The sequence below is a fragment of the Neolamprologus multifasciatus genome, chromosome 20, assembly GCF_963576455.1.
Source record: "Neolamprologus multifasciatus chromosome 20, fNeoMul1.2, whole genome shotgun sequence".
NCBI lineage: Eukaryota > Metazoa > Chordata > Actinopteri > Cichliformes > Cichlidae > Neolamprologus > Neolamprologus multifasciatus.
The window spans coordinates 18791387-18818665 of NC_140458.1; the positions used below are offsets into that span (position 1 = coordinate 18791387).

The 27279-nt window shown below is 42.3% G+C and overlaps 1 protein-coding gene and 2 long non-coding RNA genes across 6 annotated transcripts in view; 1 reads left to right on the forward strand and 2 right to left on the reverse strand.

Moving 5' to 3' along the window:
- The window catches only part of LOC146494798 (uncharacterized), a 142961-nt gene that overhangs the window by 63047 nt on the left and 52635 nt on the right, over positions 1-27279 (reverse strand). The gene's annotated exons all lie outside the window — the stretch shown is intronic.
- LOC146494797 (voltage-gated potassium channel subunit beta-1-like) overlaps positions 1-27279 on the reverse strand; it is a 137410-nt gene that overhangs the window by 63047 nt on the left and 47084 nt on the right. Inside the window, exon 5 of one of the 4 annotated variants that reach the window (XM_085145099.1) lies at positions 477-3863. The exons of the other annotated variants lie outside the window; for them this stretch is intronic. Within the exon in view, the coding sequence (XP_085001225.1) occupies positions 3852-3863 (12 nt within the window). The 3' untranslated portion in view covers positions 477-3851. Of the gene's footprint in view, positions 1-476; positions 3864-27279 lie in introns of those variants that run through there. 4 annotated transcript variants of the gene reach the window in all.
- Positions 3857-9506, forward strand: LOC146494799 (uncharacterized). Its single transcript, XR_014871433.1, has 2 exons — positions 3857-4112; positions 4432-9506. It is a non-coding gene; the product is annotated as an uncharacterized LOC146494799 (long non-coding RNA).

Consider the following 27279-nt stretch of genomic DNA (forward strand, 5'->3'; position numbering starts at 1 on the left):
AAATATAAACAGCTGTAGGATACTGTTTGTCCATGGTTTGAACCGGGGAAAGAAATCGTGGCAGGATCAGCCTGATATTATTTGTATCTCGCTGTAACTTTACTGTATAAAGAGCTAATATCTCCAAAATGTCAGGAGTAGTTAGTCATTACAACAAGTGTTTGTGAACTAAAAAGCCAGAATGTGGGATACTGTTTGTCCATGATTTGGAGAGCCCAGCGCGTGCTCCCGACGAAGGGAAAACCAATTCTGCAGGGGAGACCTACCTCGGCTCTTGTGCAGCTGAAGCCAAAGGGAAGATATGCTTCACCATATTTTCTAGTCTTTGGCTTAAAATGAAGTTGGTTTGGAAACATATTCAACTATGCTTCATCTCCTGCTTTGCGTTTGTGTGGGCGCCCCGTGCTAGCAGTGTCCAAGCCTTGTTTTTTTTTTCCCCCCCTTTTCACACTGCGCCCCCCCTCCCCTTCAATGGCTCTGGGGCCCCACACTTTGGGAAGGTTTGATATATGGGAATATAACAGTAAATACTAAATATTAAACATTATTGTGCAGCACGTAAGATCGACAGCGCACAGTGTGCTTTGAGGTAGGAGCCAAAAAGGGTGTCGTTTGTGTGTGTGAGCACCCGTGTGTACACCTGTGAGCATGAACGCGCTTGTTTTTAAAAGGTTCCTTCATGTAATGATCTTCTAGAGGGTGTGGGGAGCCACAGCCCCGTCTACCAGGGCATGAAGCAGGTATGGAGGAGATCAAAACTCCAGACATCCAGAGGCCCTCAGAACACAAGAGACCAAGGAAGACCAACAGAGGGGCAGCCGCGCCACTATCCCAGAAAGAGCTGACGAGAGTCCCAGATGAGGGGTCACTCAGCAGCTGCGGAGCAGAAGCCAGGGGAGGTTGCAGTGACGTGCCCGTGAGCTCCGCCGGCAGCCAGCTGTGCCAGAGTGACCGAGCCCCAGGCCGAGAGGCCGAGGGCACCCCACCCCCGAAGTGGCCCGAGCAAGCCCCAGAGTAAGAGTAAGAAATTTAACCACACTTGGTGGTGTTTGTAGTTCAACTTGACTCGGTTTAAATTTCTTTTTTACTATGGATTTAATTTGTTGATATTCTAAAGATATTTTGTTGTTGATCCCGTATTGTCTAACTAGTCTGTCAAATGAAATAAATTCTGTTCCTTCTAATATATGTTCTAAATATTTGATTCCTTTACCACTCCAATCTGAAAAGTTTATCATATTATTGTTTTGTAATATGTCAGGGTTGTTCCAGATAGGTGTACGTTTGCATGGGATTAATGAAGACTGTCAATTTTAGATACTCCCACCATGCTGTCAGAGAAGAGTTGATGTTGACGCTTTTGAAGCATTCATGTCGTTGGATGTTTGAGATGATAGATAGATGGTAGATCTGAAATCTCTAGATTAGTGCAAAGTGCTTGTTCTACATCTAGCCAAGGTTCATCTAAGAGGGTATGTTTTAGCCATCCTGAGATAAACTGAAGCCTGTTGGCTAAGAAGTAGTGCTGAAAGTTAGTTAGTTCTAATCCTCCTTTATCCTTGGTCTTTTGTAGTGTTTTTAAGCTTATACATAGGGGTTTATTTTTCCAAAGGAATTTGGACATGTACGAATCTAGAGATCTAAACCAATCTTGTGGCGGTTTAGTTGGGATCATTGAGAATAAATTATTTATTCTTGGTAAGACCATCATTTTTATAGCAGCAACCCTTCCCATGAGTGATATGGGTAGACATTTCCATCTAGCCAGATCACCTTCTACTTTCTTTAAAAGTGGGATATGGTTTAATTTAGTTAGATCTGCAAGCTTGGGAGAAACATTAATACCTAAATATTTTATATTTCCCGATTGCAGTGGTGTAGAAGAGGAATTATGGAAGGAGCAATTAATCGGAAGGACTGTAGATTTTGACTAGTTAATTGAGTAATTTGATATTCTTGCAAAAGAGTTTATCAATTCAATCACCCCAGAGATATTGGTTTGTGAGTTTTGTAGAAAAGGTAACACATCATCCGCATAAAGGCTGATTTTATGGTCCACGTTCTTGCATTTTATGCCCTTAATTACTGAATTCTGTCTAATTGCTGCTGCTAGTGGTTCAATAAAAATTGCAAACAGTGAAGGGGACAGTGGGCATCCCTGCCTGGTGCCCCTCAGGAGACAGAAGCTGGAGGATGTTTGGTCATTTGTTTTGACACAAGCTGTTGGGGAATTATATAATATTTTAACCAGTTAATGAAAGAGGATCCAAAACCAATTTGTGTAAAGTTGCAAATAGAAATTTCCAGTTAACCCTGTCAAATGCTTTTTCTGCATCTAAAGAAAATATTGTCGTTTCAAGGTTTTTATTGTATGAGTAGTCTATCAAATTAAGTAATCTACGTGTATTTGTTGATGAGTGCCTACCTTTTATGAAACCAGTTTGGTCAGAATGAATTAAGAGGGGGGTTATTTTCTCTAGTCTCTTTGAGAGAGCTTTGCAGATTATTTTAAGGTCTACATTTATAAGAATAGAATAGAATAGAATAGAATAATCCTTTAATTGTCCCACAATGGGAAATATGGTTGTAACAGCAGCCAGAAAGACACATATATATATATATATATACATTATATACCTTATATACATTATAAGGGATATTGGACGATAGCTTGAGGGATATACAGGGTCTTTGCCTGGTTTTAGCAGGAGATTAATGTTTGCAGAATTCATATTTGATGGAAGTCTGCCCTTTTCTTTGATTTCCAACAACGTTCTGTAAAAAACTGGTGCTAGAATCGTCCAGAATTCTTTGTAGAATTCTGCAGGAAAGCCATCTGGACCTGGAGCCTTAATATTGGGCATACTTATCAGGGCTTCCTGGAGTTCACCTGATGTCAGTGGCGAATCCAGTGCCATTGCTTGAGTGTCTAATAATTTTGGAAAAGTTATGTTGTCTAAAAACGGATCAATTTCCTTTTTAGACGGGTTTATTTGTGGTGAATACAATCTTTTATAGAAATCCCTGAAAATGTTGTTTATTTGTTTTGGGTCATATACTGTGTTCCAGATGAATCTTGGACAGCACATATAGTTGTTTTTTATTTATTTATTTTTAGCTGGTTTGCTAGAAATTGACCGGATTTATTACCATGTTCATAATTTTGTAAGCGTAGTCTTTGTACTAAGAATTAAATTTGTTATTATCAATTACCTCATTTAATTTTAGTTTTTTTTGCGTATTTTGTTCAATGTTTCCTGATCCTTCTTCTAGTGATTTGATTTTTTTTTTCTAATTCCTGAATATTTTTGTTTTCTTCTTTCTTTTTATGTGATGAGAAAGAAATTATTTTACCTCTCATCACAGCTTTCCCTATTTCCCATAGAACAGATGCTGAAGTTCCGGGAGTGTCATTATAGTCTAAATATGAAGTCCACTCTTTTTTAAAATATTTAATAAAGTCTTCATCTTTAAGCAGTGATGTATTAAATCTCCAGTTTTTACTTGGCGTAGTATTATTCTTGTGCATTAGTGTTAGAGATACAGGGGCATGATCGCTGACAGCTATAGGGGGAATCTCAGTGTCTGAAATGTCACTCAGCAGTGAGCTGCTGACCAAAAAATAATCCAGACGGGAGTAGGAGTGATGAACACGTGAGAAAAAAGTATATTCCTTACTGTTGGAGTGAAGGGAGCGCCATGAATTGTAAAGACCAAAGTCGCTCATATACTGTTTGATTATATTTGTGGACTGCCAATTGCGCTGAGTTCCTGCTGTATTGAGCCTATCCATTTCTTCATTTAGTCCAAGGTTGAGGTCGCCTCCAAGAACAAGTGTGCCATCTAAATGTTCAGGGAGTGCACTGAAAAAACCGTGAAAGAATGAGGGATCATCAACATTTGGACCATATACACTTACAATACATAGCTTTTTATAACGTATAGATAGTTTAATGATTAAGAACTGCCCTCTGAATCTATAACTGTATCGAGTACTGTGAAATTAATATTTTTATGTATTAAAATTGCTACTCTCCTTTGTCTAGAATTATAACAAGCTGAGAACACATTAGGAAACTCAGGTGTTTTAAGTTCATTCGAACCTCTAAGAGGTCTGTGGGTCTCTTGTAAAAGGACAGCATCTGCCTGTAGTGTTTTGAGTTGGTTAAATATTTTTAACCTCTTTTCTCTGGAGCCAGCTCCATTTATATTCCATGTAACAAACCTTAGTGCGCCCATAGATGTCTGTGTATAACTAGGGGTGTGCGCTGTGTGTGTCGCTTAGACAGGTGGAGAGAATACATCACTTGTTTGTAAATAAAGAGAGGAAGAGAGAGAAAAAATGTGTGGCGAGATGCTCCCTGAGTTTGACTATGTGTGTGCATATTTACTAATATGAGTACGCTTGGCTTAAGTGTGTGTATCCTATAGGTCTGTGTGCGCTGTCTGACTGATGTAAATGTGCTGCCGTTGAGCGCATGATTGTGCATGATCGTGCTGTGCGTATGTGTCGAAATAAAGGATGTTGTTTGTGGATGAGTCTGGAAGCAGATGAGTCTGGAAGCAGGTGATTGGTCCCGGAAGTTCTAATGCCTACATCATATTGTATTATTGGGAGCGAAACTTTTCTGGTTTGTTTGCCCTTTTAAGAGAAAACAGTTAAAGTTTGCACGTGTTGTGAAATAGGCCTAATATTTTATATATAATAGTGCACTTAGAAGAACCTGTCAGGAATCAACCATTGAGTGGTGATGGTTGGTGTGTTGTAGTGGTGTGCGGATCAATTTTGAAATATTGATTCTTACGATACCAGTAATTTATGTTCTAGAATCAATTCTCATATTAAAATATTGATATTTTAGTACTTTGGGGTAAATTTGTAGTTTTTCATTAACAGGAACGCAGTGGAAAGAAACTATCATTCAGATCGTCTAAATTGGAAGGAACTACTTCCTCTTACACCTTTCATAGTCATATGTGAAATACGGCTGTATAAATGTATCGCAGCCCCTGGCGTGCGCACTCACAGTGTTGCCAACTTAGCGACTTTGTTGCTATATTTAGCGAGTTTTCAGATCCCCTTAGCGACTTTTTTTCTAAAAGGCAACTAGCGACAAATCTGGTGACTTTTTCTGGTATTATTGGAGACTTATTTATGATGACTTTTTGATGTGAAAACGCTTATTGCTTTTACTCTCAATAAGCAGCGGGTGCTGCCGTGGGCACCTCGCCCGTTCCAAAGCGCTCACGGGCGGAGGATAGTCCTCCCCCAGCTGCTATCAGGGCAGGAGATGTTCACACCTATGCGTCCAAACTGCAAATGAATCGCGCATGAGTGAAGCCGCTGCTCCCGCACTGACTGTAACGTAGTCAGTTCTTCTTTTACTCTTATGCTTTTTTGTGGATCATAAGGTTTAAAGCTACTTATAAACACACACACACACACAAAGTAACTCCACCAGGGTGCCAATTTCGGGTCACTTTTCCCGGTCCAAGCCTGGAAAAAGGATCAGGGTTGGAATTGTGACATAAAAAAAAACCAATATTTGCTAAAAGAAATGTAGTTTTTAGTTCTAAATAAATTCTAAATGCATTTACAACGTTTGTTACTCACTTTATGTCTCTTCCATGCTGTTACTTCTCTCTCCAACAACGTAGGTTACAATTACATTAGCATGACCAATTATGCACATTAGTCATTTAGCAACTTCTAGCGACTTTTAGGGCAGCCAATAGCGATTTTCCTTACTGAGGAGTTGGCAACACTGAGCACTCACAACAATGGCTGAGCATAAACAGAGTCATGTGTGGACGTATTTTACCTCCACAAACAGTCAAGACGCGGCTTGTGATACATGTGGCAAGACAGTGAGGTGTTGTGGCAACAGCACTAACCTCGTCAAACACCTCAGAAGAAATCATATCACAGAATATGATGAGCTTATGTTGAGACAAACTGAAGAGGAGGAGAGGGACAGGTGCTGCTAGGGCGAGACCAGGGGTGATTTTAGCCCATTTTTGGGGGTGCTTCAGCACCCCCAAAGATTTCTTACTTTTTTTGACAATATTTGCTGTTTGTGGGACACACTACTAAAAATATAAAAAGCATAGAGAACTTAATTGAGATGGAACATTTTAACAACAAAAGTATAGATAACCCCTACCCCCCTCCCAAAATGGTTTGTTCCAGCTCTCCCCTGCTCTGGCTCTAGCGCTGTTGCTGCCAGAGGGATAGTGGCTGAGATGCAGCGGAGCGGAGGTGTGGGTGCCTGGCTTAAAACAGGACATATTAGCTTCATTTAACCTTCAGTTACTCTTTATATAGTTAGGTAGGAGTCAGACCATGTTTCTTTTTAGCTGAAAAACATTATACCCAGGTAACCTGCTGTGTTGAAAATGTGTTTCCCGACTATGTTTGCTACCCTACAATCCGTCCTGCTCTGTAGTAAAATCAGCGATATTTGACCGTCCTGTTGCTCCCATTGAAATTTATATAGCCTATTTAAAATCTAAAACAACATTGTCCGTAGCCTACTGTTGTTACCACTGTCCTGTTTGAAATCTAATGAGAGAAACTGGTTATTTTGTCATATGTGCATGTACCGATATTGAACCCAAGGTACTAACTAGCTAACTGACTGGATGCCCATTAACCTTATAACTCATGTTGTGTGTGTGTGTGTGTGTGCGTGTGTGTGTGTGTGTGTACACAGAGAGACAGCCAGGTTCATATCGGATATGAGGAGTTTTTTTCAAAAAAAGGAGCCACATTCAGTTAAAAGTGTAAGATCAAATGATCCATCAATAAAGGATAATGTTGGATGAGTATTTCAATATTTATATCCTTTATCAGATTTGCATGTGGTTTGGTTATTTGCCTTTTGGTTGAAAGTACTCTGAAAGAGGACTTTTTTTTTTAATTAGAGATCTTAATAGTTTTTTTAAAAAATCTAATTGAATACAATCTATTTGTGTATGATTGTCAGTCCAAAGATGGAGAAAAAAACCTAACTAATTTTACTCATACAATCTGGAAGTTGTGTTCTCCCTATATTAAAGCTGTTATACAGAATCTGCTAAACAAACTGGGTTGTCAGCCCTGGCACTGCATTACCATATTGAGCTTCAGTCAGAGGAAGTCACGGTTGCCAAAAACTTTTTGAAGCTCAAGAGTGAGGCTGGTGCCATTCCAGATATGTTAACATTGTACAATCTTCTGGATAATCAGATCTTCCCCACACTGAAAACTGTTATTCAGGTTGCCCTAACAAACCCAGTTAGTATGGAACGCCAGGACTGCCATAATGAATTAATTAAATACACCATTAAATAATTAATTAAATGTGGCAATAATTAATTACATAAATATTTATGACACATGTAATTAATAAATTATTGACATATTTAATTAATTAATGGCACATTTAATTAATTATTGCCACATTTAATTAATTATTGCCACATTTAAATAATTGTTTAATGGTGTATTTAATTTATTTATTTTGGCACAGTTGACTCCTTCAGGTCTCACCATGAAATAATTTTATCTGTCAACCTCACCCATCAAACTCAGGGGGCGGGGCTAACGCTGATCGAGTCAAAACCATTGCTTTGGCCTGGTGGCCATTGTTTTTAGCACACAACAACCAGCATGTGGAAACTAACAGAACTGAACTTTGAAAAACCCTGTTTGTGTGTCACCAAATACCGTTTTAATACTTTTTTAGCCGAGAATGTAGTGGTTTAATCTTCATATGTCTGGTCGGTTTGTCAAGATACAGCCTCTTTGCAAAAGTGCTTCGATGATTTCGGAGATGTTTGCCCAGTCTCACGGCAAAGCGTGGGATAGACACGTTCGCCTCGCAAGCAATCGAGCTGTTATTACCACCGACAAAGCGCAGGCCCCGGTACACAGCTGTAATAACCCCCGCTGACACTGACTTATTTTACTGAGGTTATATTTATTGGGGTTTTATTTCCTGATGTTCTTATGTGTCCTACGTGTTTCAGTCGCTAATTCTGAATTACAACTAACATTAAAAACATGTTTAAGGAGGAGAGAGAGCAAATAAATTCGATTAACAGCTGATCTTTGGGTTCTTGTTCAGTCATCAGTGTGACCTGCGTATAAACGCATAAAAGAAATAACGTTGGTGTTTCCGTCATGTAGTAACTGCTGGCTTTAACTGTACAAAGGTTGTTCGACACTATGACACACATACAGACTTCATGATGTTCGGCTAATATTTTTATTGTGAATATTAATCGTGAGGGTAAACGGACCTGTACACCACAGAGCGAGGTCAGCATATCCACGATATCTTCAGCTCTATGAGTTTCCCAGCTGACTAATCTAACGGTCATCTACGAATATGTCACGGATCATATCAATATAATTTTACAGAAAATCATCCTTATTACTGCCAACTATTCCAGAGATGTGAAAATCTACAGCATAAAGAACAAAACATTCAGAAGTCTGCACGATGTGTTTCATAGTTTGTAACAAGCCTTTGACAGTTAAACATAACATGACCGAAAAAGAAAAAAAAAGAGAAAAAAAAATCACAAATTATATATTAACCTCATTTATTTTTAGTTAAGTAAACTCTAAACATTCTAACAGACAGCTGGTGCTTAGAATACAGTTGAATAACTATTAAAAAACAGATGATATAATATTTCTGTCCAGGTTGCAGTCTTCATGATGAACACGCTGTTGCAAACTCTGCTCCTCTCGGTGGAAATGCGCCTACTGTTCTCTTTCTTTAAAACATTTTATAAGTCAGTTTACTCTCAAAATTCAATGTTAAATCCAAAACACACCAGATAAAGAAAAGCGAATGGTTCAGTCTAACACATGTGCCAGTGAACCATTAAACGTCTGTAAAACTGTGCAGTTATGAAACGTAACTTTAACCTCAGCCAAACCGATTTGCTCAGTTGTAAATAAAACAGCGAAGTAAACGTGACCCGACAGACAAAACCTGAGTGAATTAAGTCCAGCGTTTAACCACTGAGAGCTAAAACTCTCTAAAAAAAAGCTGTGTGCCGGTGATTGGACATCAGCCGCTGATAAAGTAGGTTCGCCTATAAAGTGCTCTGCTGGGAAACAAGCTCCAGCAGCTCTGCGTTCGGGAAAAACTATATTTACTTATCTTGTGCAGAAAAATGTGCTGACATTGCGTTATATTGTGCACCAGCTGCCCAGTTAAACTGTGACTATCACCAGGTAACGTGGATGTGTTTCTTCAATTAGCAGCAGGTGCTAAACAATCGCTGACAGGTGAGGAGGAGGATGCATGCAGGTAAACTGAGGGCCTGTTGAGCTGATCGCTGGTGTCGTGAGAAACACGTCAGCTCGTCCTTTATGTTACAGAAGCACAGAGACACAAGACCAGGCGGAAAGAGACGATCGTTCGGTGAAAATGAGAATCTGCGAATGCAACATGTGGAACACGGAGAGTGGAATATGTAAACAAACTGGTTAACGTAGCCCCCCCCCCGCCCCCTCTCCAAAACAAACAAATACACACAAAATAAACAGTTAAGCTGGAACACCGGGGCTGTGAGCTCTGCGCAGAACTAGTGAAATCTCTGAAAACATCTGAGCACTTTTGCAAACATGTTCTATGTTGACAACCTGACCAGACATTCGCGGATAAAACACTATTATTAAAACTACATCACCACCATTGGTGGTGATTTGGGATACCAAATCGACACAAGCAATCGATTATCTAGGATTGACCTGTCTTGCATTACTTTGCACGGTAACCAATCAAATGTTAGAGAAGCTGCATGGCAGCGTTAACCCCGCCCACTTAGTTTGATGGGTGAGGTTGACAGATAAAATTATTTCATGGTGAGACCTGAAGGAGTCAACTGTGCCAAAATTAATTAATTAAATACACCATTAAATAATTATTTACATGTGGCAATAATTAATTAAAATGTGAAATAAATAAATAATTAATTAAATGTGTCAATAATTAATTAAATATGTCAATAATTAATTAAATGTGTCAATACTTAATTAACTACATGTGTCGTAAATATTTATGTAATTAATTATTTCCGATTTTAATTAATTATTGTCACATTTAATTAATTATTTAATGGTGTATTTAATTAATTCATTATGGCAGTCCTGGCGTTCCATAAGTTAGCAGCTGTAGCTGTGAAAGGTCTTTTAGTGTCTTGAGTCAGCTCCATACCTGGCTGAAAAGGACAGACAGATTTGCCAACCTCAGGTTAAAAGAAAAGAAAAAAATCTGCAAAGCCATAGTAGTATCTGCAGTAAAGATCTTTTCATACATTGTATACATAGGCCAAGGTGTCTCAATTTTTCTAATTTTTTAATAGTATTTTGTACATTTCAAGGACTCTTCTATTTTTGATTGTATTTTTTATGTATCTGTATTGTATTATACATACACATTAAAAGTGAATCTCTGTCCAGAAAATGCACTCAGTTTACTTTTTACTCACTGTGAGCATCATTCATTATTCTCCCCCAGTAATTAAGGTTAGGATATGTATTTTTTTTTTCAAATTCTAATCCATTCTTCTTTAGCAGCATTTAAATAACCTTTATCAGATTTGATGGTTTTGTTACAGACTTTTCAAAAAAAGTGTTTTGCTTTTCTTTCACAAATGTGGGGATTAAATTATGTTAAAATGTACAAAACAGTGATGTCATGTTTTGTGAGAAGGACCCAGGCACAGAGAGACTTGATTATATAAATAAATCATAAGATTTAAGAATCTTATGATTTAATAAAGAAATTTGCAGACTTGCACAGAGATGGTAAAATTATGATGACTGATAATGGAGATGAAGACAACAGATGATGAGGACAGGGAGGAACAGGGGTTTAAATGCACCAAGGAGACAGTCAGAGGGAACTCAGGACAACTGGAGACATTTAAGGATGCAGGGACTGACAGAGACAGGGAAGAAGTCTCATCGTGACGAGTAAAGTTTATCTTGCCTGGATGGGCAGCTCTCTGGGTGCTCAGCACCCCTAAAGCTCTGATTCTAGAATCGCTCCTGGGCGAGACAGACGTCTCTCCTTTTGTGCTGCAGGCAGGCAACATGCTCAAATAGTGCACAACATCAGGTTTTTTATTTCTATATGATAATTCTGCATTATTAAGCAATGAGAACAAGTAGTCTGATGTCCTGTAATCATTATGAAGCTATATTATTATATTCTCATTACAACTGCATAATACAATTATATATTGTATTATGAAATACAGTAAAAGATTAAGTTTTTGTACAGAGTATCGGTATCGGATCAGTATCGTCGATACCACCCTGAATTTTAGTTGGTATCGGATCGGAAAGGAAATCAGTGGTATCGCACATCACTAGTGTGTTGGTGGCTTAATAATCAGCTCTCTTTCCCTCTCTCTCTCATCTTTTTTTATAAGCAGGCCTGCAAGCGCTGCAAGCGCTGTAAAACATTTTCTTGAGAGCAAATATAAGGTGAGCTTCTTGAAAATTACAATGGGCTTAGCAGAAAGTTACCTTTGGGGGGACGCGATCAGATTGTAAGTCCCTGTCTAAAAGGATTCCAGCGAGTCGATCGAGCCCAAATGAATGAGCTCATATTGCTGTCTGTGGATACTGGAATATGTTGCGCATGAGACTCCACTATCAGCAATAACTGGTATGAATGCGTGTGACTAAATGTGTGTGACTGGACTGACGATGTGGACTACAGTTTTGACAGAAATTAAATGGGTCCCTAGGGGAGTCACATTAATCGCATAGATGGTGCGGGGCGACCGTGGCTCAGGGGGTTGGGAAGCGCATCTGTAACCGGAAGGTCGCCAGTCCTGGTCCTGTCCTGGTCGTTGTGCCCTTGGGCAAGACACTTTACCCTACCGCCTACGGGTGTTGGCCAGAGGGGCCGATGGCGCGATATGGCAACCTCGCTTCTGTCAGTCTGCCCCAGGGCAGCTGTGGCTACAACTATAGCTTGCCTCCACCAGTGAGTGAATGAATAGTGGTATTGTAAAGCGCTTTGGGTGCCTTGAAAAGCGCTATATAAATCCAATCCATTATTATTAATTATATACATTACAATGTCGTAAGGTTCTAAGGGGGTGTATGTGCAATGTTTAGAGAAATGTGTTGCACTTCCATCCCCAAGAATACTGGTCCAGACAGTTCTGTAACCAGAGCCCTGGAAGGCCTCAGAACATTATCCAAAGCAACACATGAACACTGAAGAATACACAACCCGTTGGAGGAATGCATGACATCTATGTTTGGGCAATGGAAAGGTTTTATTTTGTCTAGCATGGTTTTTCTTGCTACATTCCTAGCTATCATTGTTACATGCAGGACAGATTAATGGGAGAACTCAGGAATTAGTTCATCTCTCAGGAGGAGAGATGAAAAGGGGGGTCTGTTAGGAAGAGAGGTAGAGAGCATTGCCTACATTTGTACTGCTAAAAGAGAACAACCTTTGGGTTGTAAAAACTAGACATGAGGAGCTAGGGTGCAGATGTCTTTGCAGCTATGTAGCAGACATATACAATTAAAATAGATAAATTGACAGTTTTGTAGGGGAGGAGGGAGCAGACTATATTATACATATCCGGCCTGTAATGCTTCAGATCTGCAGATGCTTAGCACCGTGCACATCTCTCTTCCAGAAGGTAATGATTGAATTAAATGATTATAAATATTTTGACCACTCTAAGTCTGCGAATTCTCTTTCCGGTCTGAAGAATAAAAGAACCTGGGTCAATATCTGCCCAAATTCAGATCCAGTCCAAAAAGGCTAGGGGAAGTTAGAGGTCTCTCCAGTGATCCTCAGGACTTTCTATACAAGCACGGTGGAAAGCATCCTCACACAGAACATCACATCCTGGTATGGGAACAGCTGTGCCAAGGATATAACAGCTCTTCAGAGAGTAAGCCGCACTGCAGGGCTGCTCTCCCCCCCTCTCTACAGGACATTTTCACCAGGAGATGCTGGTTCAGAGCAGCTCAAATATTGAAGGACCCGTCCCATCCCTGTGTAAAATCAGGACCCCCCCCCCCCCCCCCTCCAAATTATCCATAAGTTCTCATATCATACCTGATCCTTCTGGCTTTTACTTTAACACCCCACTCACACACTGTAAATTTCCAGATTGTTTTATTTTATTTAGTTTATTTAATGTATATAATTCACCCACTTACTGCACATAATGCCCTCTTTGTATATATTCACTTACTGTATATAATGTTCTCTTTTCTTCTCTTTTTGCACAATTAAGGAGTGTATCAGGACAGCTTTCACTGCGTGTTGTACTTGTATAACTATGCACGTGACAAATAAAGAATCTTCAATCTTGAATCTATTACGCGGCCTTGATGACATTAAATAATGGGTGTCTTTAAGTTTTTTTTAATTAAATGAAAACAAAACAGAAGTTGTCATTTTTGGTAACTTTGTTAATAATCACATTGACAGTGCTCTGAGCCTCTTATCTTCCTATTGTAAGACAAATGTAAAAAACCTTGGTGTGTACCTAGATGGTCCTTTCAGACCGTATATTCAGGTGAGCACAGTAGTTCAATCCAGCTTTTTTCATTTAAAACAGCCAGCCAAGGTTAAGCCATAACTTCCAGCTAATGTCTTTGAAGTAATTCATTACCTGCAGACTGAACTACTGCAATTCTTTTACTATCAGGCCTCTCTTCATCATCTCCAGCTGGTCCAAAATGCAGCTACTCATCTGCTAACTGGCACTAAATGGAAGGAGCATATAATCACAGTTTTAGCCTCTCTACACTTGCTCCCTGTTCCTTACAGGATCCAATTTAAACTCTTACATTTTGTTTTTAAGTCACTTAATGGCCGAGCCCTTTCTTACCTGTCTGAGCTCCTATTTATTTATGCTCCAGAGTAAACCATGAGGTCCAGTTCAAAACTAATGTTATCCATTCCACGGACTAAATGTAAGTCTTGTGGTGACAGAGCCTTCTCTATGGCCGGTCCCAGACTTTGGAATAGTCTTCCATTTTAAATTGTTACTAAAGACACATTTTGATGATCTGGCTTTTTAAAATTATTTATTTAGTATATACCAAAAACATGCAACTTTTTTTATAGAGAACAAACAAAACACAACACGTATGACAAAAATGAACAAAAAGCAAGGGGTGTACCTACTAGTTAACATATATATATATATATATATATATATATATATATATACATACATACATACACATATATATATATATATATATATATATATATATATATATATATGTAACAATTCAAAAATATGAGATACAAAATTACAGAGGTACATACATACAAATTTGGGACACCTTGGCAAAATGTAGTGTTTCCATTTATCTCAAATCTCAACAAATGTATCATCTTGAAACCTGTTAGAAAAAATAATTTTTCCATTTTAAACAACCCATAAACAACGTGCAACAAGTCATTTAATGATAGGATTTTTTCACTTAGCCGTCTCTTAGTGATAGTCTTACTTTTTAGGCATTTTGTTATAAGCTCAAAATGCCTTATAACGGCTTGGTCACTTTATCCACATTTACTGAGTATAAACATCCAAAGTTCATCCCCATTAAAGGGAAGCTTCATACTAAAAATAATCTGTAACTCAGAGTGTATCGAAACCCAAAAAATGTTTATCAATGGGCAGGACCAAAACAAATGCAGGGGCTTTACTCCTTAGGCCCCACAGTTTCTCCAGCAGCTGGAGGAATTGGAATGTTTACTTTGTGCTGGTATAATAAAAAATCTACAAAGACTCTTCCAGCCAAAGAATCTTCATATATTAGAAGTAGAGATTCTCCACTGAAAAGCACATTCTATTCTATTTTATTCTATTGTATATATTATTCTATTGTATATAGTATTTTATTTTATTCTATTCCAGTGTTTTCTAATTTCTGCTACACAACTTTGCACTTTTGCTGTAACGAAACAAATTTCCCACCTGTGGGACTAATAAACTTCATCTTATCTTATTGTTTGCATTGATGTAAATTGTATTCAAGTTCTTAACCTCTGTAAACGCTTATCACCTAGAGTCCCAGAGAGCAGCCATTTGGCTTTTCAACCTTTATACAGTCTAGAAATCACTTTGAGACCAGGGTCCGCATGGTATGCCTTAACAAGTATATTCAGAACAGGAAGATCGAAAAGATCTGTTCTCTTAGGTATAAAGTTATGTAAATGATGCTGGATTTGGAGAAACCTGAAAAAATCTGTATTGCTCAAGTGGTATTGATCATTTATTGACTAGAAGTCCTTAAGAGTTCCATCCATCCATCCATCTTCATCCGCTTTATCCGAGGCCGGGTCGCGGGGGCAGCAGCCTAAGCAAAGAGGCCCAGACCTCCCTCTCCCCAGCCACCTCCTCCAGCTTATCCGGGGGGACACCAAGGCGTTCCCAGGCCAGCCGAGAGATATAATCTCTCCAGCGTGTCCTGGGTCTGCCCCGGGGCCTCCTCCCGGTGGGACATGCCTGGAACACCTCACCCAGGAGGCGCCCAGGGGGCATCCTTGTCAGATGCCCGAACCACCTCAGCTGGCTCCTTTCGATGTGGAGCAGCAGCGGCTCTACTCTGAGCCCCTCCCGGATGGCCGAACTTCTCACCCTATCTCTAAGGGAGAGGCCAGCCACCCTTCGGAGGAAGCTCATTTCTGCTGCTTGTATCCGCGATCTCGTTCTTTCGGTCACTACCCACAGCTCGTGGCCATAGGTGAGGGTAGGGACGTACATCGACGGGTAAATTGAGAGCTTCGCTTTTACACTCAGCTCCCTCTTCACCATGACGGACCGGTGCAGCGTCTGCATTACTGCAGCTGCAGCCCCAATCCGTCTGTCGATCTCCGGCTCCCTTCTCCCATCACTCGCGAACAAGACCCCGAGATACTTGAACTCCTCCACTTGGGGCAGGAACTCATCCCCGACCCGGAGTGGGCACTCCACCCTTTTCCGGCTGAGAACCATGGCCTCAGATTTGGAGGTGCTGATCCTCATTCCCGCTGCTTCACACTCGGCTCCGAACCGCTCCAGTGCGAGCTGGAGGCTCTCACCCGATGAAGCCAACAGAACCACATCATCCGCAAAAATCAGAGATGAGATTCTGAGGCCACCAAAGTGAAAGCCCTCCGCCACTTGGCTGCGCCTAGAAATCCTGTCCATAAAAATTATGAACAGAACCGGTGACAAAGGGCAGCCCTGGCGGAGCCCATCAGCCACCGGGAACGAGTCCGACTTATTGCCGGGAATGCGAACCAAGCTCTTGCAACGGTTGTATAGGGATTGAATGGCCCGTAGCAATGGGCCAGACACCCCATACTCCCGCAACACCTCCCACAGGACACCCCGAGGGACACGGTCGAATGCCTTCTCCAAGTCCACAAAACACATGTAGACTGGTTGGGCAAACTCCCATGCACCCTCAAGTATCCTCGAGAGGATAAAGAGCTGTTCCAGTGTTCCGCGACCAGGACGAAAACCGCATTGTTCCTCCTGTATCCGAGGTTCGACTAGCGGACGAACTCTCCTTTCCAGCACCCTGGCATAGACTTTCCCAGGGAGGCTGAGGAGTGTGATCCCCCTGTAGTTGGAACACACCCTCCGGTCCCCCTTCTTAAAGATGGGGACCACGACCCCGGTCTGCCAGTCCACCGGGTACTGCCCCGATCTCCACGCAACATTGCAGAGGCGTGTCAACCAGGACAGCCCTACAACGTCCAGAGCCTTCAGGAACTCGGGGCGGACCTCATCAACACCAGGGGCTCTGCCACCAAGGAGTTGTCTCAGTGACCTCGCCCCCGGAAATTGGCGGGTCATTCCCCTTATCCCCAGACTCTGCTTCCTCCTCGGAAGACGTGTCAGTGGGATTAAGGAGGTCCTCAAAGTATTCCTTCCACCGCCTGACAATTTTTTCAGTCGACGTCAGCAGCGCTCCGCCAGCACTATACACAGTGCAGGTAGAGCACCACTTTCTCCTCCTGAGATGCCTGACGGTTTGCCAGAATCTCTTCGAGGCAGTCCGAAAGTGTTTTTCCATGGCCTCTCCAAACTCCTCCCACACTCGAGTTTTTGCTTCAGGCCACTGCCCGAGCCCCGCATTCCCGCTTGGCCTGTCGATACCTGTCGGCTGCCTCCGGAGTCCCACAGGCTAACCAAGCCCGATAGGACTCCTTCTTCAGCCTGGTGGCTCCCTTCACCTCTGGTGTCCACCATTTGGTTCGGGCAGGCACCAACCACCTTGCGGCCGCAGCTCAATGCAGCAGCTTCGGCAATGGAGACTATGAACATGGTCCATTCGGACTCAATGTCCCCAGTCTGCCTCGGAATGCTGTTGAAGCTCTGCCGGAGGTGTGCGTTGAAGATCTCGCGGACTGGGGCCTCTGCTAGTCGTTCCCAGCACACCCTCACTACGCGTTTAGGTGCACCAGGTCTGTCCAGCGTCCTCCCCCGCCACCTGATCCAACTCACCACCAGGTGGTGATCAGTTGACAGCTCAGCCCCTCGCTTTACCCGAGTGTCCAGAACATATGGTCACAGGTCTGGTGATACGATTACAAAATCAATCATCGACTTACAGCCTAGAGCGTCCTGGTGCCACGTGCACTTATGGACACGCTTATGTTCCGAACAAGGTGTTCGTTATGGCCAAAACTGTGACTAGCACAGAAGTCCAATAACAAAGCACCGCTCGGTTCAGATCAGGGAGGCCGTTTCTCCCAATCACGCCCCTCCAGGTCTCGCTGTCGTTACCCACGTGAGCATTGAAGTCTCCCAGCAGGACAACAGAGTCTCCAGGTGGAGCACCTTCCAGCACCCCCCCCCCCCCCAGGGACCCCCCCAGGCTGGGTACTCCGAACTGCCACTCGACGCACAAGCGCAGATGACAGTCAGGACCCGTTCCCCGACCCTAAGGCGCAGGGAACAAACCCTCTCATCCACCGGGAAAAACCCCAACGTACCGGCAGCAAGCCGAGGGGATATTAGAATACCCACCCCAGCCCGCCGCCTCTCACCAGGGGCAAGTCCAGACTGAGACAGAGTCCAGCCCCTCTCCAGGAGACTGGTTCCAGAGCCCAAGCCATGCGTAGAGGTGAGCCCGACTATATCTAGTCGGTACCTCTCAACCTCACGCACTAACTCAGGCTCCTTCCCCACCAGAGAGGTGACATTCCATGTCCCTATTGCCAGTATTGGCAGCCGGGGGTCAGTCTGCCAGGGCCTCCGCTCCTGGCCGCCACTCGGCACACAATGCACCCAACCCCTATGGCGCCTCCCGCGGATGGTGGGCCTGCGGGAGGATGGGCCCATGTCTCCTCTTCGGGCTGTGCCCGGCCGGGCCCCATGGACTAAGGCCCGGCCACCAGACGCTCGCCCTCGGGCACCCTCCCCGGGCCTGGCTTCCAGGGCGGGCCCCGGTAACCCTATCCCGGGCAGGGTAAACTGTTCCCTCGATGTTCTTCATAAGGGTCTTCTGAATCCCTCTCTGTCTGGTCCCTCACCCAGGACCAATTTGCCATGGGAGACCCTACCAGGGGGAAAAAGCCCCCAGACAACATAGCCCCTGGGATCCCTGGGACACACAAACCCCCCACCACGATAAGGTTGCGATTCACGGAGGAGCCTTAGGAATTCCCTTATCATAAAACATAAAATATACCGTTAAGCCTTGACCTGTCCATTTTTTATAACTCGCATCTAACTTATTGGGCAGAAAATCAAGATCACCTTAAAATCCTGGCCTCTTCATTCCGATCATTCTTGCTAAGAAATTGTAACCAAAGTTTTAAAGTCAAGTTAATCCATTGGTTTCCTTGATCAGTTAGTTTTTTAATACGTGTCATGTTCCCTAAGCTTGCTTGAATAGGAAACTATTCTGAGGGCGCTATTTCTATTTCTTTTCATCTTGCTTGGTAATCTACATTACAACAACACACTAGAGTCCTCTGTTGAGCTCAGACATAATAATCTTTCATACATGGCAACGCCAGCCTCCCTTTATGCGTAATCAGTTGCATAGTTTGGTACTTAATTTGTAGTCTTTTCCCCTGCCATATAAACCTGTCTTAGTTTGTCCCACTCCTGAAATTGTTTATCAGTTATTTCAACTGGCAGTGTTTGGAACAAATAAAGCATCCTAGGCAAAACATTCATTTTGACTGTATCAATGCTTGACTTGAAATTTAGAATTGGTATTAAATTCCATCTTTAAATATCCTAATTTATTTTATCACACATAGGTTTAAAATTTGCATCATATATTTTTGAGAGATCTTTAGGGATATTTACTCCAAGATACTTCATTTGCTCCACCTCCCACTTCAAGTTCGTTCTGCTTTTATGCATGTTGTCATATAGGAATATATTTTGTTTATAATAAACAGCACACACGCTGTTCATCTGTCACTGCTTCGCTTTTTCGCTGATTTTTTTATTGCACAGTACAGCATTGCATTTTGCAGCCTGATTGACAAATCTCCTCCGTGTCGTGTCTCCTCCGCTTGGCAAATTTAAGTTTTGATAACCATCACGTCCAATAGAAAAAACAGCACAAAAACACTCATAACTATGACCTTCATTCGGAAATACACACCTGCATCACGAGGGAAAAAGGCGCACGAAAGTGGCGGGCAGATGAAGACAAAAGGCGGCATAATAATACTTTTACGTTTTGCAATCTACAAAGGTTTGCACTTTGAGAATCAATTTGTGAGAACTGTGACTAATATTCATGTTTGTTGGGAAAAAGTGTATAAAGTGCGTGGCGAGGGGCTAGTTATTCTGAGAACTCCTGCTGCAATAAATGAGGGACCACTGTATATACTTTCTCTATGATTATTGTATGTGATACTCTATGATTCAACCTGTTAACATTTAATATTGTCTTGATAGAACCAACTTATTTTGCAGCAGAGCATCCCCTAATGCTTCTCCTGGCTCCCCAGTCCCTGAGTTCCTGCTGCTGCACCCACAGGTATATACAGCAAGCACTGACAGCTTTTTACTCTGTGGGATTCCCTTGTGATCACCTTTACTAAATATCTACAACTAAACTGATTATATCCTGTTTTGTTTAGTTTTTTCGATGTTGAAATTAAAATCTAGTAGCAGCCTTCTCATTTCTTTGTGTTTTGTGCTGTTTTACAGGCCCACAGAGGAGGACAGCTCCGAGGCAGATGAGGGACAGGTCCCAGGATGGTCCATTGGCGGTGGTGCTGGCCATCCTGGAGTCCCTGAAGAGTCCACACCAGTCTCTAATGGAGCATTTCTTCCTCAGCCTTGTTCCTGCTCTGGAGAGCAGCTGGGTCCTTTTTATTCCTGTCTCTCTGTAAATACTTATATTTTATATATTTATGTTTAATGTTTTTCTGTTTGAGAATTTTAATATTTCAAATTAATTTTTATAATGACTAATGTCTCAGTTCTACTACACAGCAAATGTTGGCACACGACACATGTAGAATTTATTTCATATTATACTAATGACAAAATATACTAATACAGTGGGATGCAAAAGTTTAGGCAACCTTGTTAATAGCCATTATTTTCCTGTATAAATCGTTGGTTGTTACAATAAAAAACGTCAGTTAAATATCATACAGGAGACACACACAGTGATACTTGAGAAGTGAAAAGAAGTTTACTGGATTTACAAAAAGTGTGCAATAATTGTTTAAACAAAATCAAGCAGGTGCATAAATTTGGGCACCCCAAAAAAAGAAATGGAATAAATATTTAGTGTATATCAATGTGTGTGTCTCCTATATGATATATGGGGTGCCTTTGTCTGGACGTGCTTCCCATCCAGAGCTCCACAGCAGAGAGGGAAGTTCCAGCGCTCCTGGAATCCCTCTGTAATGGACCGCCAGTCTCCAGGTGAAGGCACAGCTATGAAGTTGACCACTAGACAGTCCCAGATGGCCGTCGCTACCTGGGGGGTGATCTGGCACACCATGGACACACCGACTCTGAAACTGAACGCGATGGTCCTGAAGGAGTCCCCGGTGGCAAGGAACCTGCACAAAATTGTTCAAAATTAGTATTATGTGTACTGCAGTTACAAAATACATTATTCAAATTCCAAAATACTTTTGTGATGTCAGATTTAAATCACAAAACTTAAATCTTACATAAAACATTTTGTAATTATAAGGATAATTACAAAATGTATATTAGATAATATCTAAAACAGTTGTGTTTTGTTTTAACTTTAATATATCATAATTTGATTGGTAGCAACTTTTACAACTACAGTGAGCCAATCACTCATAATTCCTAAACATGTCAATCAGGTAGGAATGAAGTAAGACATTAATAGAAAAGAGTATGTATGTTGACATGTAGCCGTTGCTTAAATCATTAATATTTTTGAAAAATTGATCTGTGATAAGACAGCTTATCAAGATAGAACCATATAACTAAAGATGAACCAAACTGTTCACAGTTTTATCTAACTCTCAGTTTTAATAAAGGCTGGTGACCCCTGTTATAGAGTCTGACAGCTGCAGGGATTATATACAAATATTCAACTATACCAGAATTAAACCAGGTCTAAATAAAAAGGAGTGAGTATCACTACAAAGATTAACCCACATTGGTCCTCGTACCAGTTTGATATCAGCAAACACCGAGAGCATACACTGATATGACACCACAGCCATGCTATCATTGCAAACACTGATAACAGCATAAACTGAATTAAAACGGGACTTGATGAGACCTTTCGAGTATCACTAGAAATATTATAAACAGTCGTCTCCATACCACAGTTTGCTATCAGTAAACACCGAGAGCATTCACTGTTAGCATAGCACATCCATGTTAGCAGTGTATAAACAATAGTTTAGCATATATTAGCACAGGTATCAATAAAGGACTACTGTATTAAACACTTTTACTAACCTCAGGCAGATGGACAGGCGCTCTGCAGGTGGGATTGAGTGCCTGTAGTTGGTGTCTAGGCGGGCGATGCTGGGACCAACGCGGGACAGCAGGTCCTCAAACTGGGCGAGGGAAAGACGGCGATATCGCTGAAATCAGCCGTCATCCAGGCGCAGCTCCTGGAGCAAGTGGTGAAACTCACCAAACTGCTCACCCGTCTGGAGGACCTGATGGACCCAGGTATGGCAAGGACGTCCTTAACGCCGCTGCTCTGCTCTCCACAGTACATAGAGAAGGGAGACTCTCTCTTCAAACGCTAGCTCGACAGCTGCCATCTAGCAAATATATCGGTCTGACACAACTTCCTCCCACATCCCTCCCACATTTCCGGTTCACGTGCGTCAAAATATGCAATTTTAAGGCGCGATGGATTTTTCTTGGACACGCGTTGAGGTGCGAATGTGCACGCTGTAACAGCAGTCTGGGGAGGAAGGAGCGGCTAGCAGGTCCAGCGGGCATGCGGTGTGAAGGTTAGCCGGATAACTCGAAGCCAGTCAGTTAAATTAAACAACAGACCTTTATTCATTATCAGCAACATAAGACCATACAAGCCAGGTCTCCACGGCTCTACTCTGTCCGTACATACATGTGCGGGGTTCGGTAGTCGCCGGCGCCAGGCCGTTACAACATTAAGGTATTTCCTCGGAGAATGGAACATGAACAGCATGAAATGGCCACTGCTAACAACAACAACACCCACTAGGAGACTCCGACAACTACTACAATAATAGGGCAACCCCCCCTAGTGGTGCTATAACCCAAAAGGGTTGTTACAACGCGTCAAATTAGGGGCGTTTGGGGCGTTTTCGTTCACGTCTTTCGCGTTCGGTGTGAACACACCGTTAGTGGACAGTCCCTCTCTGTAGATCATGGGTTGGCAACCCTGGGCACGCGTGCCACAGCTGGCACGCGAAGGGTTAATTGATGGCACGACCATAGCTGGACTGGCCATCGGGCATACCGGGCATACCGGGCATGTGCCCGATAGCCGATGGTGATTTAGAAATGGCAGCTAATTAGAAATATCCTGTCTCAGAGTGACGCTGAAAAACTAGTTCATGCATTTATTACCTCCAGGGGGATTCCCATGATGCATTGAGTTTTTCCTTTCCAGTCACCTTTCTCACTCACTATGTATTAATAGATCTCTCTGCATTGAATCATATCTGTTATTAACCTCTTTCTCTCTTCCACAGCATGTCTTTTATCCTGTCTTCCTTCTCTCACCCCAACCGGTCGCAGCAGATGGCCGCCCCTCCCTGAGCCTGGTTCTGCCCGAGGTTTCTTCCTGTTAAAAGGGAGTTTTTCCTTCCCACTGTCGCCAAAGTGCTTGCTCATAGGGGGTCATATGATTATTGGGTTATTCTCTGTATCTATGAAGCGCCTTGAGGCGACTTTTGTTGTGATTTGGCGCTATATAAATAAAATTGAATTTAATTGAATTTAATTGATTTTTTGTTTTTATGGGCCAATGATTTATTTTTTATTTTAACTTTTTTTAGTAATGGTATGAACAATGAAATATGGTGGATTGGCCAGGTGCTGGCCAATGAGCCAGTTGTAAAAATAACTCTGGCGGTGGCTATGGCGGAGCTTCCACAGAGGCCAGCAGGTGGATGAGGGAAAGAGGAGACAGGAGGAGGAGACACCCGAGGCGCCCGAGTGTCAGGTGAACTGAACTTCAGATAAGAAGTTATGACCTGCAGTCTATCTGGGTCAGATATAAACCAAATTTAGGTGTAGTTTATTTTTGTTGTGCTGACTTTTTACAGTCAGTTACAATAACTCGTACTGCGTTCTAGCTAGCATGATGGAGCTCCTTTACAGCTGGGCGGGTGCTATGATGTTACTGATAGCGAACTTTATTTTATTCATAAGGTTAATTAGTAGAGTTGACAACCGTCCTGTAAAAAATGGAATTGTCCCTCATGTCACGCATTTAGTATTGAGCTGAGAAGGAACAAAGTTTGTCCCGGACTTCAGCTAGAATTGAGAAAGACACAAAGCTGGAATTATTCTTCTTTACGCTACACAGCTGCCTCTTATTCTCTTATTCTCCCTCCTCCATCTCCCCTTGCTACTTCAATCATGAAACTGATCAATGATCAGCTGATCGGCTTTTCTCTCCTTTTTGTTTACCTCCTACTTTGCGCCAGAAAGAGGAAACCAGCGGATGTCGCTCTAAACAACAGCAGCATGTTTAAGCTTGATCAGCTGTTGTTAGAATTTATTTAATAATAATTTCTAATATCAGCTGATGTTTGCTGGAGCCACAGCCATAAAAGCTGCTCGTCATGATATCGGTTTGGTTATATGGTGAGAGGGAAACATGAAGATAAAACCAGGAGATGTCCTTACTGAATCATCATCAGAGCTGAACAGGTGATGGAGAAACAGGTGTAACCCATGTGAAATACAGGGCTGCAAAATCCCTTTTTGTAATCTAAGGCTATAGCCTGTTATTGTCACAAGGGGGTGCTGTGATGCAGTCTTGTGTTCTGACGACCTTGCGTCTAGTGCACAGGAAGTATTACCTGTCTCTTCCTGTGAGATCTTCCCTCTGATGGCGGTCAAGTACGAGCGCATGGAAAAAGTATCTTGGTATGCAATACTGCAATACTGCAATCTGGTCTCCGGTTAATGAGACCAGATTGTTTTACATATAAATGCTAATAAGGTACTCTTTTATTATGCCCAAACTCTGACCACAAAGGGAATAACGTCTGTCAAGTTATTTGTGTCTGAAAATCCCGGTGAGTCACGTGCTTTTGTTAGCTACCTGTTAAGTTAGATAATGTATTTCACTAGCCGATTCAGCTCAGAAACCTTTGAACAAAAACCAATCGGGAGCTATGAGAATCTGGCATGTTGTTTTACTTCTCCTGTTGTTCTTTACAGTGTGTTATAAGTGTTGAATGCTTTGAGCTAAACGATGCCGATGCTAGATGCGATGCTAGCTGCTAATAGCTGTTAGCCACCCCACCGAAGCCATATTCTGATTGGGGAGGTATTCAAGCAGAAGCACTAGCTCTGTTTATATTAGAATGGTTATGTCTGAATAGATAGGAGCATATTTCAAGTTTAATAGTATTTGCACTGAATTAAGTTACATCTGCTTGTAAGCCTTAAGGATGAATGTCATTTTCATTGCTATGACTGTTTACATTACTGTTTGAGCTGCTGATGTTCTTTGTTGTGATATAATTTTGATAAAATTGTTGACACTGGTACAAACAAGTTACTGTAACGCTTGTAACTTGGTAAAGCTAAAGAGAATGCCATTTGTGATTAATACATTTGGAAAAGAAGTTAATGAGCTCATGTTAGGAACACAAAATGGGAAAAGAAATTGATTGTTCTGCACTGTTTGTGTAGATTGGTTTTTTGAACTACTAGAAGGATTCTGGAGAACCACTGACGGCGAGAACAGCCCAAATGAGATCCTGGATGATCGTGAAATGGTGTGGCCAGCCATGCGATCGGATTGTGGGATTTGCCTGAGAAACTGATTCAAGCAACCCTGGATTTCAGATAAGCCCTATGCACTACTTTTCCTACCCAGATAATAGGGTTTGCACACTGACAATTCCCCTACAGTACACCTGTTTGGGTTTTCAACGACTTTAAAGGACAATTCAGACTGGACAATTCAAACTTCACAACTTTAATCTGTTTCATTCATTCCAAAGAGCTCTGATACGGTTCAGTATAAATCTTCCATTTAAATGTCTGTATTTTGTTTTGTTTTACATGTATTCACCTTTAAAATGCACTATTAGTGTGCAATTTGGGTTATTGTGTTGTATATGTATATAAATGGTACTGAGGCAATAAAGGTCCCAGTTATTCACTTCCAAGCCAACTCATTTTGTGAGTCTCCAAAACAAAACCTCCTTCTGAACCTAGTAAGATGTCTAGGGTCTCTATTTGAAGTGAGAGTGTACTGGTCCTGAGTAGAGGTGCTACACAGGTTTACCTTTTAGGTGACATGAATGAGTTGAAAGGAAGTTATGAACTGTTTCTGAGAGACAAGTAACACCAGGATCCTTTTCTATGTAGCTGACAGCTGGTAACTGTGCAGGGGCGGGTCTAGCAAAGTTTTTGCCAGGGGGCCAGGTAGGGCATTAACAGGGAGAGGGGGGCACGAAGAAATACTTTTCTTTCTTATTCTCATTGTGTGTCTAGCTTTTATTAAATAATTATCTGAAGCTTACAACCAAAGTTTTTATCTGACGTAAAATGTATAGAAATTATACATATACCATCAAGACAGTGTACATCACTGTCACAACAGCGCTTTTCCTATAGTACCTGGTGGGCCGGTTTCTAGTCAAAATGCCCGCGCCGATACTCATCTCCTGTATTGAGTTATAGAATAATGAAATTCTCTGTTCAAACCCCCATCTATCACTAAGGCATCTATCCAAAAAGTCAGACGGCATGTTTTCTGTCACGGTCCCCGTGTCTCTCTGGTTGGCTCACGCTGGCTACAGGTTTTGTTGTTGTTGTTCGTTTTTGTTTTTTCTTTATCTCTCCTCCTCCTCTCTGCCTGGGTGGAGCTCGCTACGGGCTCTCGCTCTTGGCCCACGCACCTGTGTGATTGTGTCCACCTGCTGCTGACCTGGCTGATTTCCCCAGCTGCTATTTAAGGCAGTGGCACAGAGCAGCTCACCGCTGGAACGTTGAACCTCCTGAGTTCGTGCTCTCAGCATTATCAAAAGAATCCCCTGTGTGTATTTTGCTGTGGAACTAACTTTAACTCTTGTGTGTAGATATCCCTCTTCTGGACCAAATCACGGGACCTGCCCAGGTGTGGCAGCGTGTGTGGAGTTTTGGAGCGAGTGCGGCTGAAGAGGAGTGCGTGTGTGCGGAGGAGCTGTGGCGGTGACTGTGTGGAAGAGGAAGCGTGTGTGTGGATTCCCCCCCCCCCCCTTCTCTCCCTGGAGCCCTGGACCCCCCTCCCAACTCACTGTACATATATATAGCACTGAGGTGATCCCTGTTGTAAATAAATCTCTTTTTGTTCTCTAAGAAAGAACTGTCTGCGCGTGAGTCCGTCCAGTAGCCATGACAGAATGTTCCAGCCAGAATATGGACTCAGCAGACCAAGACCCAGTCCAGCGAGCCCTCGCGTCACAGGAGGCGCTACTGGTCCACCACGAGGCAATGTTCTCACACCTGCTAGGCCAGATTGCGTCTCTCACCCAGGCAGTGGCTCGGCTTACACCGCTGGAAGGAACACCCTCGGTGGCTCACCCCGCCCCGCAAGGAGCCGAAGCCCCAGCTGTGGAGCCGGCTTCAGCTGAG